The following is an 18,163-nucleotide window of genomic DNA, read 5'->3' as shown; positions in this document are numbered from 1 at the left end:
CAGAGTTCATTTAAAAGCGGACCGAGACTAATCTTTTTAGAAATCTGGGTTCACTTGTTTGGTGCGCACCAGGTTTCGGATGGTAGCGTTCACACTTGAACCACATTAACAGAGCAATCGGACCATGGCTCTTTTTAATCGAACCAAACATGCCAAGTGTGAACACATCCTATGAATAAAATCACTTTTATCCTTTCATTCAACTGTATGGTGAATTAAGTAATTGGTTATCTAGTTAAACACTTATGTCCTCAATGAACTGAGGAGTGATTTGTCTTATGTGTTTCCTGATTGTAGGGTGTTTTCACATTCAGTGCCATAGAAATGACTCCTCTGACATTAGGGAAGTATGTGTACCCGGCCTGGGGTCAGGGCATCGGCTGGCTAATGTCGCTTTCTTCCATGATTCTTATACCCGGATATATCATCTATATGTTCATCACTACCAAAGGCAGCATCCGACAGGCAAGACCTCTCAGATAAATATTATAAAACTTGTACCTTTTGGGGTACAACAGCCTGTCACTTGGGTAGTACCCATAAAGGGACATCTTTGTACGTTATTTAGCCATACAAGTTAATTGTAGTGCCTTAAGGCTACATACAGTATTTTTAGGGGTTGATAAGGTACAAAGTTGTCCTTTTAAGGGAACTGCCCCAGTGACAAACTGCTGCACCCCTAAAAGTTGTTTAAGAATTTTTCTGACAGATTGTTTCTGGCCTAACAATTTTCACCTTTTGTCACAGTTGCCTCTTTGCCAACGGCTTCCAAATGTACTTCCTTCCCTATAAACCCCCTTCCTTCCCAACTTCCTTCTGAATTCAAAACATCCTTCATTTTGATCTCACAAACTTCCTTCCTTTCAAACAGGGTAACAAGTTCTGAACTTCCAAATGTACTTTCTTTCATATAAACTCCTTTCCCTACTTCCTTCAAATCGTCCTTCCTTCGTTCCAAGCAAACAAACCTCTGAATAATTAAAAATACATCCTTCCTTCTGTTCTTCCTTTCTTCAGAATAAACTTGCAGTCAATACTTTGAAAGTCCTTTCCTTTCAAACTTCCCTTCTGAACAAACAAACTTCTGAACTTCCAAATATACTCCCACATGAACTTCCTTTCAACTAAACCTCATTCCTCCCTTCCTTCATTCTTCTTCCTGAACAAACTTGCAAACAAACTTACTTCACTTTGGATGTATTTTTTCCAAACTTGCATATTTCCTTCATTTGGAAATTCCAACAATCAATCTCTCTCTCTCTCTCTCTCTCTCTCTCTCTCTCTCTCTCTCTCTCTCTCTCTCTCTCTCTCTCTCTCCTCTCTCTCTCTCTCTCTCTCTCTCTCTCTCTCTCTCTCTCTGTCTCTGTCTCTGTCTCTGTCTCTGTCTCTGTCTCTCTCTCTCTCTCTCTCTCTCTCTTTTATTCTGTAGTAAAGTACAAAAATTGCCATTGGTTATTGTTTTTTCCCTCTCAGCGCTGGCACAAGATGACCAAACCCAGAGAGATCACAATTTCGGATGCCAATGATCTCACACAACAATCCTCACGGACAGGAAGTATGGATGAAGCCTCAGTCTGACATCATTTCCTCTTTCCTGTACAATGGCCATTAAACCAATGGCAAAATAACTATTCCTCCATTCCATTTTTTTTTTTTTCTGTTGGAGAATCTACAGCAGATTGAAGTGGATTACACACGTTCATCTGTTTTCTTGTATTTCTTTCTCTACATCCCTCTCTGATGTTGCATCACGTAATATGAGGGGGCTGCAGTCTGTCAAGTCAAGTCACCTTTATTTATATAGCGCTTTTTACAATACAGTTTGCATCAAAGCAGCTTCACTGTGATAACATGAAAATAATACAATTAAGTTTGTTTTCTAGAAGAAAATTGAGTCATCGTCCACCTTAAGTAAGGCAGATCAATAATATTGTTGAATATTAAATGTCCCCAACTAAGCAAGCCAAAAGCCAAGGCAACAGTGGCAAGGAACCAAAATTCCATCAGGTGACAGAATGGAGAAAAAACCTTGGGAGAACCCAGGCTCAGTCGGGGGCCAGTTCTCCTCTGGCCAACGAACGAACAGTGTATGATTATGATTCAGGCAGCATTACAGGTCAGAAGTCAGATTGGATCAGAACATTCAGAATATCAGTCAGAATATGGTCTGTCTTGAGAGGAGAAATACATTTCAGTGACTCTCAGTATAAAGCTAGAAATAATCCAGGCAGTTGATAGGCCATTGGAAGGCCGATGTAACCGTTGCATTCCTGTGTAATATACAATTTCTCATAGTATTTACTGTACCTCAAGTTGGTGAGTGAATGCATGTGTTTAGTGCTCTGTTTCTCTTGGTTTCAGCATATATGGTAATATTATAGTGGCTCAAAAGGTCATGTATGATTATTCTTGTTACAATGTATTGAACTAAATTACAGGACATACATTTGTATTTTTGAGAGAACTGGAATGACAGAATGAAATTGACATAAGGTAGTTGACACAACACATGTACACTAACTGGTTTTTTTGTGTTTTTTTTTTTAATCAACATTAAGATTTTAGGTTCAAAATTGAATGTGTAAGGGAGAGTGTCTTAGGTCCAGTAACTCTCCACCATTTATTTTTCACCATTTCAATCACTTTTTACATTTACAAGCTCATTTTATATGGCCTTTTATATGGTGTGCCAAATTTTGCAGTACATTTAGTCCCTCAATTAATATGAGGTAATAAAGGCTGCATGCATAATAATTAAAAAAGCATTAGCAAACTAGTCAAATAGATTCAGATGGAGGTTTGTATGTCATACTGCAAGAAATGTAAACTTCACAAAAGTATAAGGTTAAGATCTAATGAAACCTATATGAGATATCATATAAAACAGACTGAAAATCTACTATCTCGAAAAACTTAACGCAAAAAAGTTGTGTAAATTAGTTTTGTTTGCAACATATTAATTTGTTCATGTGAAAAAGTTAAATTAAAACTGCTCCTTAAACAGGTTTTACATCATAAAATATATTCTCTGTGAACCTCGAAGACTTTCTGGGTTTCTGTTTTTTTTTTCCTTTTTTTTCTGAGCATAATTTGTTATTTGGCAATATTGTTTTAATCAAACGAAAAACAAAAAAAAATATGTAAACCATGCATTGTTTTCATTCATTTCAGCATTTACATTACAGCATTCATAAACTGTAGTAAGAACTAAGTCATGCTAATGAACACTTCATATAACTTTTTTTCTGAGTATGCTTGTAAATACGTCAGGATTATTAGTATTGTAAATAATTCTATTTACATATAATATGTGTAATGTACACTGTAATAGACAATATTTTAAAAGTAGACAACATTCAATTGGAAATAATGAAAAAATAAGGCTATGAGAATCCTATCTAGAAATTTAACTGTTAATCATTTAAGCTACGTTTACACGACAATAATGTACTAAAAACGGAAAAGTTTGCCTTTGCAGCCGACAACGTTGTCAAAACAATCCCCGTTCACACAGATCCACAAAAACAACTAAACACGCTATATTATGCGTGTGTAACAGAAGCAAGCTAATAGTTGTGCATGTAAACCTCACTCTCCTGGCCTCAAGAGGCGCACTAGTGACTGAAACTAGAGACTGGTCTTTAGCGTCCTTGTTAGCGCGCCCACTTCCCATACAGGAGGCACCGGTTCAAATCCCGATCGGAGTGGGTCGAGTAGGACCGGTTACATTTGGTGCCGTGACCCGGATGGGAGTGATGTTTAGGGTATTTTTGAGGTGTGTAGGGTCTGTTGAGTGTAACAGAAGCAAACTAGTAAGAGCTGTGCGAGTAAACCTCACTCCCCAGGCCTTAAGAGGCGTGCTAGCAACTGATGCTAGACACTGCGGTCCTTAGCATGCGGTCCTGACGTATTTCCTGCTGAAACATGAAGTTTGGGTGGGACATATCGAAGGGCTCAAGGTTTCATAGACATGAACTAAAACATTGATTTCATGGAGTCTTTAACATCGTACAGCATATTGAATTTATTCAATATAGTCTCTTTTTCATTTTACGTCAAATTAAATTGGCCTATGCCATGTGCTCTGATCAAGGTCTATGTGTAGTGTTACCAAAGCTACAAAGAGAACTTTTATTGTGATGATTGTATTTGTTTTTATCCTCACAAAATAATTTGTTGATTAGTTTCAAATTCTATAAAGGCAAAAACAGTTAGTGATTAATAATAAATAAATAAAAAAAACATTAGAAAATTAAACAATAAGAATGTCTTGAGAGGAACTATGGTCTTTATTTCTCGCATACTTTGACATACACTAACAATCCAGTAGAGCAAAGCAGCAGTATTGAAGCCAAAACCAATATGCACAGTGATATTTTATTACTGCCTTCCTTTTTAGCAGCAGTTCTGACAGGAAAAATAGATATTATTAGTTTGCTGACCTCTGACCTGTGTTGATCCATGGCTCTGCATTACAGTTGCAAAAAGGCGCCATAATTTACTGATACAACAAACCACTTATGTCAGTCTGAAATGGACAGTAAAGAAATAACCAGACCACACATGTAGGCCTGGAATGGACAGAAAACATGTTTAATAGAATGTAAATCTATCATATAGACCGAGTAAAATAAACAATTGTATAATGGGCCTTTCAAATACACTTTTAAATAACTTGCTAATTCACAATAACTTGCTGTCAAAAGTAATGCTAATAAACGTTGATGCTATGCTGTCTTCAAGTTCTCCAGGGATGTTTTAATGAGTTGTGAAATCATCAGTAAAACATGTGTGTTCAAGTGATCTTGTTTCGAATAAAATGTGCGCTTTAAGCATTTTTTTTCTTCCTGTCTTTACTTCCGAACAAAAACAGTTAGCTTTTTAGCTCTACTGCTACAAAACAAAAGTATGCACATTAGTGTATAGTTAAAGCCTCATCTATGTATTTTATTATTCTTGTGCTGCCCCAAAGAATGATGAGAAACATTGTTTTATCACACAAGAATGTCTCTTCAATAATAATAATAATAATAATAAAACAGCTAAATGAGTAGTTAACATAAGAGCTAATGATGATTACAACATCATGGTGTCTCTTGAGTGCAGTCATCTGAAAAATACCATTATTCTGGTATGACTTGAAGGCTGTATTGCACACTAGTGCAATAGCCCTTCTGCAGGCTAAACCAAGGTTAGCATTAGCATCATGGCCTTTGGTTGTGTGAAGACTTTAATTCAAAACTCATGTGTTGGGTTAGATCACATCTTATTTGCTAGCCAGGGCACATTCGCTCAAGCATAATAAACTCCTCAAAACCAGGGTCATGCACAATTCATCTGGCTCCCTGTTTCCATCACCTCCACGCCAACTCCCTCAGGGGCGAAATGCAAGGCTACGAAGAGAGAAAGACAAAAAGTGAACTCCTGTCACTCAGTATTACTTAGAAAGGAAACCATTCACCATTTTTCAAGCAGGTTGTGCCATTCTCCAACACACTTATTTTCCAAACTAAGTTGCTGTTGAATTTTTTTGATCAATCTGCATGACAGCTGTCTGTTACTCTAAGGCTGGATCTGTGAAGTATTCTGTCATTATTTACACACCCTCATGTTGTTCCAAACTATTATTTTGTAGCCAGGAAATATTTTGAAGAATATTCACATCGCTTTTTCCGATACAATAGTGACATCTATGAATCCAACAAAGGCTCATTGGAAATGTATGCTTGCATGTTGAAATGACCACTGGTGGCAATAAAACACAACTTTTATTCCTTTTTCACAAAAAACTTGCTTGTTTGCTCAGCAGGTACAGGGTTGTACACTTGCGATGCGTGAAACACAAGTCATGACACTCGACAAAAGAGCTCAAAGAATTGTAGAAGCAAGATAAAATGGCAATGGATTATTTCAGGAAACGCTTTTTTATCTCACGTTTGCTTCTGTTAACACTATCGGTTAGGTTTAGGGTATGGTTTAATGTAAGCGGTACATTATTTTAAAACTCTATAGTGCATTAACCTTTTATTGCCACTCACTGGACATTTCATTTCCAAACTGCAGAAATACATGCATGTCTTGCCACATTCATAACCATCGGTTTCAGAGAAAATTGAACGCGCCGCTTTTAGTGCCATCCACTGAACATTTCACTTTCATTGTGCAGCGACGTGCAAGAACATCATATCATTTTGCAGATAAGTCACCAAATGCATTTTTTTCCAATGAGTCTGAGTTGATGAATGCATAATAAAGTCACAAATATTGCAGTTATGAGATATGAAATCATAATTCTGTGACATAAAGTCACAATTAACTTTTCTTTTTTTCTTCTTTTTTTACGCTGACACAAAAACAGGCTTTGATATGAAGAAGATTAAATAATGACAGAAATTCTGTTTTTGAATGAAAATGTGTGAGAAACAAAATGATGCAGCATTCATTCAGAGGAATAGACAATTCGCTAATGTCCAGGTTGTACAATTGAGTTTCTATATATATGAAACACCTAGTGTACAAATCGTCATTGTACATGGAAATAAAGACACAATGAGAAGAGGAAACAAAAATTAGATTCGGAGCTCCAAACAGCAGCAATATAATTATGAAACAAATGCCCAATCATAAGAAAACAGAGGAAATAGGACACACTGCTAACTATGGCATATCAATGGTGTTACGATTACAAATCCTACAGCTTAAAGTCAACATGAAATCAAATGAATACACATTCCTGGTTTCTGTGCCTCTAAAATAAATTAGTTTCTCTAATGTGATATTGCAAACAGCTATTTAGGCAATGTTTACAGTACATTACAGTACATTAATTTAATAAAAATTACGACAATAATAGAAAAAAAAAAGAAAAAAAAAAGAATCACCAATGTGGGTCATCGAGCATGATTTTCACCTTTACGTTTCTTACCATAAATTTATGTCTGGCTCCATTATGGTAACAACCCATTTTTCATGGTCCAATCGAAATTGTCACTAAATATCATGAGTCACTTTACACATCCTTAACACATTACACAGTGGAAGCAAAATAGGTGATGAATTCTGTTTCATGTTGACTTCAATGTTTCAATGACAGCTTTTATCAGAAATGGTTGGATTGTGGGTAGTTAACATTTATCAGAGCTAATTCTTTACTGCTTTATATGCTGATATATGAGCTACATACAAGCAAAACAAAAATAAACCATTGAAATGTTTTCCATTCAGCTGGGGAAAAACAACTAGATAAAGCCAGACAAACATTTAGGATAAAGTGTTTTGTGCCAACAATGTGCATCTCAGTTGATGTTCCAAGTGTTACTTGGCCCTCGAAAATCTTCAAACAAGAGTTTTAGGAGTGAAACAGCAGAGATAATGCTGACGATGTGTCTCTTGGGCGTTTTATGTAGTTGTGAGTATTGATGAAGGAATATCACAATGAAACCATGTTACATTGTCTGAGTCATGTGACGACAGTAATGCAGCATTCTGTCATCTTTTCACAGAATGTCAGACAAACATACAACGTGTCCAAAGATGGTTGCTGGGATCGAATGGCCTTTTCACAATGGCCTTATACGTTCCAAGTTGCTACATAAAGTTCAAGTACAAGCATTAAAAGATCTCAGTCTTCTTTCAGGTACTCTCTGAAATTCCTGAGCGTGAGAACTATAGCCGTTGCAAACAGGGTTCGCTGGCTGTGATTGGCTCTTTTTTCTATTGTTGAGCCGGGATACATTGCCACATACTAAAAGCCCTTTCACATGACTCGTGTCAGGGCTTTAACACAGCCCTCTGCACGCTTTGACCTTCACAAAGGCTATTTTACAAAGTTTCTTGGAAGTAAACAGTGAACATAGTGAAAGCCAACGGAAGAGGTGACATGTATTTGAGATTAACTCTTTCCCCGCCATTGACGGAATTTTCCATCATTTATGAGACAACGCTTCCCCGCCATTGACGGAATTTTCTGGCTTTCTGTGTTTTTACTGTTATACGGTAGTGGGTGCTATTACACATCTTCTGAAAGAGTACTGAATCTCTGGATCAGAACACAGGTGAAAAATGAACAGAAACAAGCAATAAAAACATTGCTTATGCATGTTGTAGTCTTTGGGGAAAAAACATGATTTTCTTTACAATTTGCCTTTTTTATGAAACTTACCCACAGTCAAGTGTGGATAAAGAAAGAATGCATGTAGCTAGAATATAACATTTCTTTCTTTTTTTTTTTTTAAAGCAGATGCTCTATTCTTTCTTTTGCATGTTCAGATATTCATACAACAAAATATTTTTGAGTCCATCACATTTTTGTCAAAATAATCAAAAACACTGGCGGTGACTGGCAACTAAAAAAATAAAATAAAAAACAATGCTAGCAGGCAAAGTCAAAACAGGAAAAAAGTATTTGTTCTAATATTTCAGCCTAAAAACCTGCATCTTATCCACCAACCAGATTAAAAACACTGTATGAACTGATCTCTATTTTTCTACCCAAATAAAATTTATTATAGAAATTGAGTAATTCACAAAAGGTCCATGTTAATTGTTTGCAATTGTACATATTTTTAGAGATCCCAGACAGCAACATAGAGTCGGCCCAGATCCAGCCCACATCTGGTAAGCGTGGAATCCAGATGTGGCCCAGATCTGGGCCGACACTATCTGCGTGTCATCCCTGACACGTTGATGTCAGGGATGGCAGCTTTAATGCAGCTTTAATGCAGCTTCAGTCCACCGGGGTAAAGGTGTACTTTCCTTGTAAAGCATGCCAGATTGTGGTAGTCCGCTGGGATTGTGACGAAATAATGTATTTAATATGATTTTTGGCAATGTTTGTGTCAAGATTTGCAAATCAGGTGCTAAAACAAGAACATGCAAATTAATTGTGCTACAGGTGGGTGCAATTCATCAAATTCCCCTTGAATATTGAAAACATGTTTTCATTTGTTGCATCGGCACTGCTCACGTGATGATAAGTCATGCAAATTTTCTGGTAATTATATTATATTTCAAAAGATCAGCAGAAAATGAGGTCAAAGTTGAAATTGTCTTAATTTTGAGAGTCGTTTTCCAACGTTTGACCCAAGCCTCAACACACTTGGGAACAATGGTACAAGTCATGTGAAAGAGCCTTATTACTTTCTACATTCTTAATTTACACACATACAGTATATCAGTTAAAAGAAGTGACATAAAAGACATTTTCAAAGATAGGTGATAAGGAAGTAAATCACATTTCACAGGGATACAACATCAGCCACATAAGTGGGGGAAGAAACAGTTTGTGGCAAATGGTACTGCTTAAATGTATATTATATTATATTATATATATATATATATATATATATATATATATATATATATATATATATATATATATACATATATATATATATATATATATATATATATATATTTTATTATTTATTTTTTTCAAATGTTTGTATACCTGTAGGGAATCTAAATGATCGATATAAGCACAAATGTTTTCTCTAGCCCTAAGCGTTCAAGAGTGCAAAAAGTCCACTGTGGAGGGTATCCTCGTTTTGGCACGCACATCATTTTCCAGTCAAAAGCATACACACACATACACACTAAATAGACATCAGTAGGATAATAAAAGCCAAAAGGGTGATTTTACACTTAAAACCAGCTCCCACACAAAAGCAAGTGTCAGTGGAATTGAAACGAATGTTGTCGGGTATCACATTTCTTTCGTGAAATCATTTTGTCTATAACAAAATGCACCAGAGAAATCCTGTCGAGGACATGTACTCAGCAATATAATCTCAGAGAGTGTCCAGAAAGACGAAAACCGTTAAGAAATTTTTTAAAACTACATAACGTTTCAAAATACACCGCGATTAAGTAAATCGTATTTTCTTATTAGTTGTTTACACATATCTGCAAAGTCAATAAAGTCTTCATATCTTCATGTCTGTTACCTTAAATATATGTATATAGATAACTTTTTTCATTATATTTCTTTCATATATATACATATGTAGATAAATACTGTAAAAGTGCGCCTGCAGTTTTGTCGGTTTTAACTCTACATTAGGCTACGAGAGCCACTTGGGGTCCTCTGCAGTGCAAGGCGGGGATCTGGGGGTATATACTGGTGAGGGTGGTTATATGGTGGTGGTGGTGGAGGCAATGGAGGTTGTGAGCCGTCGTTCCCCCCCTGGTTGCCTCCGCTGTCGGGTGAACGCACTGGTGTGGAGAGCACAGACTGGATGAGCTGGTGATGAGTGGGGCTCTGGCTGAGGAACGCCTCCATGCGGCCGTGACCGCCTTTGTCCAAGACGATGACCTTGACGATTTGCTGGCACTGGATGAGCGTGTCTGGTCGTATCTCGGTCAGTGCCACGGGCTGGTAGGAGTGCGAGGGTGTGGGGCTGGCGTGCTGCAATGGAGGCTGCTGGAAGAGCTCCCTCTGGTGGTTGAGAAGAGCGGCGCTCTCAGGGCTCGACGGTGCCGTGTTGAGCTGGTACGTCTGAAGCCTGTTGTGAATTGACACCTAGTTTAGAAAACAGTCAGAGATAGCATCATATGTTATAAGACTGTTCTCCTTCTACCGCCATCAGCCCTCCGGTGAACACACATCACAAAAGACATGCGTAAAGTGTTGGGTGGCACAAGGGGTTTGCTCGGTGTCTTGCAACTCGGACAGAGGGTGGGAAGCTGGAATTGGGGATGCAGATGTGGAGGGTTTCGGGGGCCGTGTGTTTGTGTCTCTAAGGTGCGTGGTGGTTATTAAGAGGACACTGAGGGCCCCTGTGTCTCCCTTGGAAACCACTTGAGCATTTTAGGAATAGAGAATGAAGAACGATTCAGGGAAGAAGGGGGACAAGAAAGGGTGGGACAGGTTAAACAATGGGAAGGGTGTAGTTGGACAACTACAGACGACACACATCTGAACGCATGCCATCACTATTTCTAACACTTAAGGTTCGGGGCTTAAACAAGAGTTTGCCAGGACTTGCAAACAACTCTCTCATTCTTTCTAACCATCTCCTGGGCTCTAATGAAATGTCTCCACGATTGTCTGTGGGATACAGACACGCTTCTGGGATTGATGACTTTGAGGAGTGATGAACATAGTTCACAGTGAAAAAGTGAGTTAGTCTAGCTTGGTCTCAGGATAGATGGTGGCTCTCAAGGTTTAGCTTGAGGGCTAAAGTGAGGACATCTTCATCTTGTGAATCAATCTTCCTGACTGTTGGAGTTAGGGCACGAATTGACTGGCAGTGCACCACTTTGTCTGAGAACAGAGAGTGTGGGGGGTTTCAGGTGAGGTAAAAAACTGTGTTGTTGAACAGAAGTTTCTAGTATGATGATTTCGTAGTTGTAGGTATTTTCAAGCCAATCTTACGGCAATTCGTACGTAATTTACGAGGTGGCTAATTCGTACAAATTCATATGACCTCACTTGCACAAATTTGTACGATTGTTGCTAAAATCCTAGATATTTTACGAGTTGACAAATTCGTATGAATTTGTACGCATCACCTACCCCTGACCCCGCCCCTAAACCTACCCATCACTGGGGTTTAGACAAATCGTACGAATTCGTACGAATTGGTCGTGAGATAGCGTTGGTATTTTAGTTTTAGAATGTTAGGGTTGCCTTTGTTCTGCACTAAAACATTAAAAATGTTTATTTTATTTTATTATTATTATTATTATTATTATTTTAGTTAAATGGATTTGAAATGTTTTTGTTTTTTCAAATCTGAATATTCCAAATCTGACTTCATGAATACATAAAGTGAAAAAAATAAAAAAATAAAAGTGTCATACTGCAAACTGCTGATAAATTATGAAATAACAATGCATTCTGCATAAATGTGACAATGCTGAAGCTCAGCAACCCTCCAACACACTTCAGCTTCCATTTTTGTCTGCACTTTTCAGGTCAAGTCCATCTCAACCTTACATACCTGTCCAGCTATCATGTGTCAATCACTGCCATCCATATCAGCTAGAGCATGTTTTATTAAATGTGACGGCGGTACTACCATGTGTAAATTGGCAGGTGGCTCAACTAGTCAATAGTGGTTGGACACCTTGTTTCTCTCTCTCTCTTTCTCTCTTTCGCCCTCTCCTCCAGGATATGGCTGGCGTTTCCTCTGACCCCTCTACTGCCTGCGATGTGTTCTGACAGCCGGTGCCCTTCAGGGGTTCGTGGGGTGCTGACATTTACATGTGGCATGATTAAGGTGAGGGTTTTCAGTGCCAGACAGGAAGTCGCTGCCACTCTGATCATGTTCAGGCTACTAGTATGTTACATCTAATGGTAGCAGAAATGGAAATATGACTGCTAAACAAAACATGCAGACAGGGCTGGTGGATTTAGAATTGTTATTATTATTATAAAACATTATTTATTTTTTTAATTCTAATAAAAAATTGGGCAACACTTTAATGAAGAGTCCAATTCTCTCTATTAACTAGTTGCTTGTTAGCATATTGGCTGTTTATTCACTCTCAGAAAAAAAGGTACAAAAGTTGTCACTGGGACAGTACCCTTCAAAAGGGTTCTAATATGTACCATTTAGGTACTAATATGTACACTTTTGGAACCAATATGTACCTTTGAGGGACTAATATGCAGTCTTTAGGTACAAAGGTGTAACTTTTGAAAATGTACCGCCACAGTGACAGCTTTCGTACCTTTTTTTCTCAGAGTGTTAGTACTTATAAAGCACATATTAATGCCTTATTCTGCATGACCATATTCTACATCCCTTAATCCTACCCAATACCTAAACTTAACAACTACCTTACTGACTATTAATAAGCAGTAATTATAAGTTTATTGAGACAAAAGTAGTAGTTAATAGTTAATAGTGAGAATTGGACCCTAATCTAAAGTGTGACCAAAAATGGTCTATGTTTTCTTAAGCAATTTCTTTAGGATCCTTATGATTCTGATCAGAATCTTGAAATGCCGAGACCAGTTGTTATTCATATTTCCTGTTTGTAAAGAGAGTATTTGAGTTATCTTTTTTTGGTAACACTTTATATTAACATTCAGAAATAAATAATTAACAAACATTATATAATGCTTAACAGACCATTAGTTAATATATATTCACATAGCTAGAAATATGAGATAATGAGCTTGTTAATGTTTACTAATGAACTTTACATTATGAACATTACATAATGATTAACAGATTGTTATTTAATGTGAACTGAAATGCTTACAAATGCCATTAAACTTTCAATTCATATGATCATGCACTTTTAAAAAAAAATCTACAAATTATTTTGACAGATGTTTTACAATGATTGAAAGATAAATCATTAACAAACATTAAATAATGCTTAACGGGCCATTCGTTCATATATACTCAAATAGCTGTTAGATAATGTGCGTGTTAATGTTTATATAAACATTATTAAAGGTTACATAATGAGTAGCAGATGGTTACATCTGATAAAATGCTAACAAATCTCATAAAAAAAGTGTCATACTGCAAACTGCTGATAAATGATGAAATAACATTGAATTCTGTATAAATGTGACTATGCTGAAGCTCAGCAACTCTCCATTAGTTCATTAAAGTTCATAATATATTACCTAATCCACTTTTCAAATGTTGATAAAAATAGTTTAATTAGTCATTTTAGGCACTTCACACACTCTATATTCATGATAATATATTATTAATTAACTCAACCACAGTCTTAAAGGTCATACATTTGGTCTTTGTTTGTTGTAGTGTGTATTTAAAAAAATAAATAAAATATAAATCATTTATTAATTATTTGTTCATGTTTTTGCAGTACCCAACTAAACCCACTAAAGTTGAAACTATTCATTATTTACTAATAATGTAATATCTTTATGGTCAGTCATTTCAATTCACCCTAAAAATAAATATACCAAAATGTATTTGAAATACATTTATTTTATGCTAAGTATACTACAAATAAATGTACATATTTATGTGCTTAATATAAATACCCCGCAATTGTACTGTTGGTACACTAAATTGGTATACTTAAAGTCTGCTGCATTTTAATTTACATTAAATAATGATATTGTAATCAATCAACACATGGCAATGTTTAATAAGTTCATTAGTAAACATTAACAAGCACGTTAATATAGTTCTAGCTTCGTGAATATATATTAACTAATGATCAGTTAAGCATTATATAATGTTTGTTAATGAAATTTAATATCAAGTGTATAAACCATTTTTTTTGTGTGTTTTTTGTTTTTGTTTTTGTTATGTGCTTTTACCGTTTTTATTACCCCCGCCCACCCCTATACATACAAACTTTCTATTTCAACAGTGACCGATATTTTTGACATTTTTTATTTATTTTATTATTTATTATTATTCTACATGCATTGCCATTTAGACCACACACTGTTATTCCTAAAAAGGTCACCGGCCAGTTTGCTCTATCTCATTTACTGGTCTTTGCCCAGTGCTTGTTTGCCATTGTGTCCTTGAGTTCCCTCATGTGCACAGAAGATGGTGCTACATCATGATGCTAATCACATGGCCCTCTGGGTAATGTATTTTATGCAGAGTTTGTCTGCTACAGTGTCTTTAATAACCCTGCAGAGAGGATGCTACAGCAGATTTATGTTAGAGTTAACTGGGGCTTGTTTGAAATGTTGAACGTCTACTACCTGGTTAGCATTGAGTGTGAGTTTGCGAATACAAACTGAATCTGTTTAGCCGTTGATACACCAAGCCGACGGTCACACCATTTTTGCTGTGTGTTCCGCACCCCCTTTGGGTTTTTTTTTTTTTTTTTTGCCGATTGAGCATGTTGAATCGGCGGCCGTCTGAGAGAGAACTCTGATTGGCTGTTCATCTTAGTGAACGAGTGCATGAGAAAAGAAGCGAGCAAAGAAGTTAAGACAACACAGACAGAAGGCTGTTCTAATTTAATGTCATCTTAACTGAACATTCAAATGTGCGAATATTTTTCATAACAGCATGAGCCATCAGCATGAGCATGATTGATATTCAAAATGGTAATGAGGGCTGCTTTGTTTACAGTTTGTATATCTGCAGTCCTAGTTTCGGTTTCCCTTTTTGAATGATGAATTGATACCTGCTGATATAGACAGATATTTACTTACACGCAGGCACAGAACGCATGTTCTAGTTGACAGTCGCTTTTAGTTCTCTTCTTTTGGTGTGTTCAAGCGCAGCTTTTTGTCCGCTAGTACTTTCCTCGCCGCTAGTTAATTTATGTCGGCTTGGTATGTCACAGCCTTAATACATGTCACCCTGTAGCCCAAGACCGGTTGCCCACTGAAGCTAAGCAGGGCTGAGCCTGGTTAGTACCTGGATGGGAGACCTCCTGGGAAAACCAGGTTGCTGCTGGTAGAGGTGTTAGTGAGGCCAGCAGGGGGTGCTCACCCTGTGGTCTGTGTGGGTCCTAACGCCCCAGTATAGTGATGGGGACACTATACTGTCAAAGAGCACCGTCCTTCGGATGAGACGTAAAACCGAGGTCCTGACTCTCTGTGGTCATTAAAAATCCCAGGATGTCTTTCGAAAGAGTAGGGGTGTAACCACGGCATCCTGGCCAAATTTGCCCAGTGGCCTCTGTCCATCATGGCCTCCTAATCATCCTCATATACTGATTGGCTTCATCACTGTCTCCTCTCCACCAGTAAGCTGGTGTGTGGTGGGCGTTCTGGCGCAATATGGCTGCCGTCGCATCATCCAAGTGGATGCTGCACATTGGTGGTGGTTGAGGAGATTCCCCCCTTCTATGTAAAGCGCTTTGAGTGCCGAGAAAAGCGCTATATAAATGTAATGAATGAATGAATTACATGTCGTCAATTCACCCTTCGCAGGGAGTTTGATTGACATATTTCCACTGTTGAAATAACATTACTTCTGATGTTCATTCATGTTTATTTGATGCTATAACTTAACTAGAAGGAAGAGATGATCAGTTCACGTACAGCTTTAACTGAGGCGCTACAGCGATCTGTCACAACACATTGAAGAGCCACAAAACGGTATTTATTTACATTTCTTTAATTGACCAAATTTGAAAGTTGAGACTTTGTTTCATACTAAAAGTAACCTGGTCTTTCCTGTCTGTTGGCTCGTTGTCAGTGTCGTCTCTGATGTGTGGCGTGAGAGCGGCATGGCTTGTCGGACATAGCAACAGTAACTAAAGGGGGCGGGTCTTTGCGAACGGTCAATTGTGAAAACGAAGTCTTCCAATCCTCAAAGTATATTTTTAAGACTATTTTTAGAAAACTATTTAGACACTTTTTTTAAACTATTTTATTTAGGTTCAATCAATAATAACTTGATATGACGCAGTTTGAGTTTCAAGACATTTTTTTTTTTTTAACTACTTTTAAACTTAATATGGTGACTTAAAAACACACCACTCACAGCACAGCAAGCTTATGTACATAGACTAACAATTATCGCAGCTGGATTTTTCCATATAATAAAAAAAAAACAGACATATAGTCATGTCTGAGTGAGAGTTAAGTCATGCTTGTTTGCGTAGTTTTGCACTCCCTTTCTAAGCGCTACCACAATGACGGAAAGCTTTCATAACGTTCATTGAAACTCCATTCTCCATTTTCCCCTGAACAGTTTGATTCTGCTGAACTGTTTTCTTCATACTTGAATAAAGCTGTGCCTCTGTTGGCAATGCTCTTGAAAGTCTCCTCCACACTGCAGTGTTAATTTAACAGGAGGGGGCAGCAGTGCACAGATGAGTTTTACCTCCAGGGGGCTTTTGATGATTTTGGGTTTGGCGGCGATAACGTTTAGATTGGCTTGAGGGGAAGTGGAAGGTCGTCTGGTTGAGGACACTGCATTTTCACTCCAGCAGGAACATATGGCTGTTGTAGCTTGTTAATTCCTGTTCACTAACTTAATGTGTTCTATGCGCTGTGAGCTACTGACGCTGTTTGACGGATGCTTCTAGGGGTCTGTAGAGACTTACCTGCGAGAACACTGAGCTCTTACCTCTACTGCATTGTGTCCGCTCTGTGATGTGTTCAATTCCTGTTTGCCTGTGAGAAAAGAAATCCAGGTCAGACTAAAGATTAAGGAATGGTTGGATACATACAGTACAAGATGATAGGTTGAGTAAATATGCTTGGAATTAGGTTTAATCACTACAACGAAATGTTCGTCTGGATATTTTTTCTTATTCTTCAACAACATTGTTGTTTGAATTATTTAAAATACAATTTAAAGCAGCATGAATTTAACAGACAAATGCTATATTTATCAGTGGTGGTTCACTGTGCCACTTAATATTCTGCCCCAAATTATTATAATTAATAAATCGTTAGTTGAGTTTTTCGTTTTTGTTTTGGAATTCTTATTAAATCTTCTAAACTATGATTCTCATTACTGTAATACAGTCAAAAAAAAAAAAAAATACAATTATTTAAATAAGTATAAATGAAACAAATACTACAAGTAGTTCTAAGTACTTTGCAATTTAAATATCTATATTTAAATCACACACAAAAATGGAATAAGTACTTTATTGTCTCAAGAATAGGCTTCTTTTTCATTTTTCTTTTTTTAATATTATGTCAAATCAAGTCACCTTTATTTATACAGTGCTTTATACAGTACAGATTGTTTCAAAGCAGCTTTACAGTGATAACAGGACAATTATTCAATGATTCAAACAGGTAATTTTGGCTGTACAGTAGCTCTAAAAGAAAAATGTGTAATTGTTAATTTGAAGTCAGTTCAGTGTTGAATTAGTTCCATTGAAAAGATCATCAAATATTAAATTTGTTCATTTCACCTATAGAGCAGTTCCTCAGAAAACAGTGATGTCATCATCAAGCTCAGTTCAGTCCTCATCCAATAGTGTCATCGCAGTCAAATCAATAATATTAAGATAAATATAATTTCTTTATGTTGATTTTTGTAGTGAATTATACCTGGTGTTTTTTAGATTCACCCAAACATTGGTCTACTGGACTTAAGTCTGGATGCTGGTTCAGTAGACTATATTTTTGTTTGACTTTTGAGGGGGTGTTTTAGGTTTCAATACACTACTGTATTGAAACTCACATCAATAATACAACCCTAGACAAAATCACACTGTCTCTCTATTGCATGTAATCATCCTGTGTACATCTCAAAAAAACTCTCGAACTCTGTTCCATAACCTAACT

General features: G+C 37.0%; 2 protein-coding genes across 3 annotated transcripts in view; one reads left to right on the top strand and one right to left on the bottom strand.

Moving 5' to 3' along the window:
• slc6a1l (solute carrier family 6 member 1, like) overlaps positions 1-9,284 on the top strand; it is a 65,036-nt gene extending 55,752 nt beyond the window's left edge. Inside the window, exons 29-30 of the mRNA XM_082167470.1 lie at positions 298-465; positions 1,474-9,284. Coding sequence (XP_082023596.1) covers positions 298-465; positions 1,474-1,578 — 273 coding nt within the window. The 3' untranslated portion in view covers positions 1,579-9,284. The remainder of the gene's footprint in view (positions 1-297; positions 466-1,473) is intronic.
• Positions 9,285-9,435: 151 nt separating this feature from the next.
• Positions 9,436-18,163, bottom strand: part of iqsec3a (IQ motif and Sec7 domain ArfGEF 3a) — a 158,385-nt gene continuing 149,657 nt past the window's right edge. Inside the window, exons 13-14 of one of the 2 annotated variants that reach the window (XM_082167376.1) lie at positions 16,986-17,032; positions 9,436-10,519 (exon numbers count right to left, since the gene is read on the bottom strand). In XM_082167376.1, coding sequence (XP_082023502.1) covers positions 10,052-10,519; positions 16,986-17,032 — 515 coding nt within the window. In that variant the 3' untranslated portion in view covers positions 9,436-10,051. The remainder of the gene's footprint in view (positions 10,520-16,985; positions 17,033-18,163) is intronic. The other variant, XM_082167377.1, reaches the window with a different exon arrangement.

This window comes from Leuciscus leuciscus, assembly GCF_965113295.1.
Source record: "Leuciscus leuciscus genome assembly, chromosome: 4".
NCBI lineage: Eukaryota > Metazoa > Chordata > Actinopteri > Cypriniformes > Leuciscidae > Leuciscus > Leuciscus leuciscus.
Note: the sequence above shows the minus strand (reverse complement) of the source record. Positions and strands in the feature narration are given on the sequence as shown.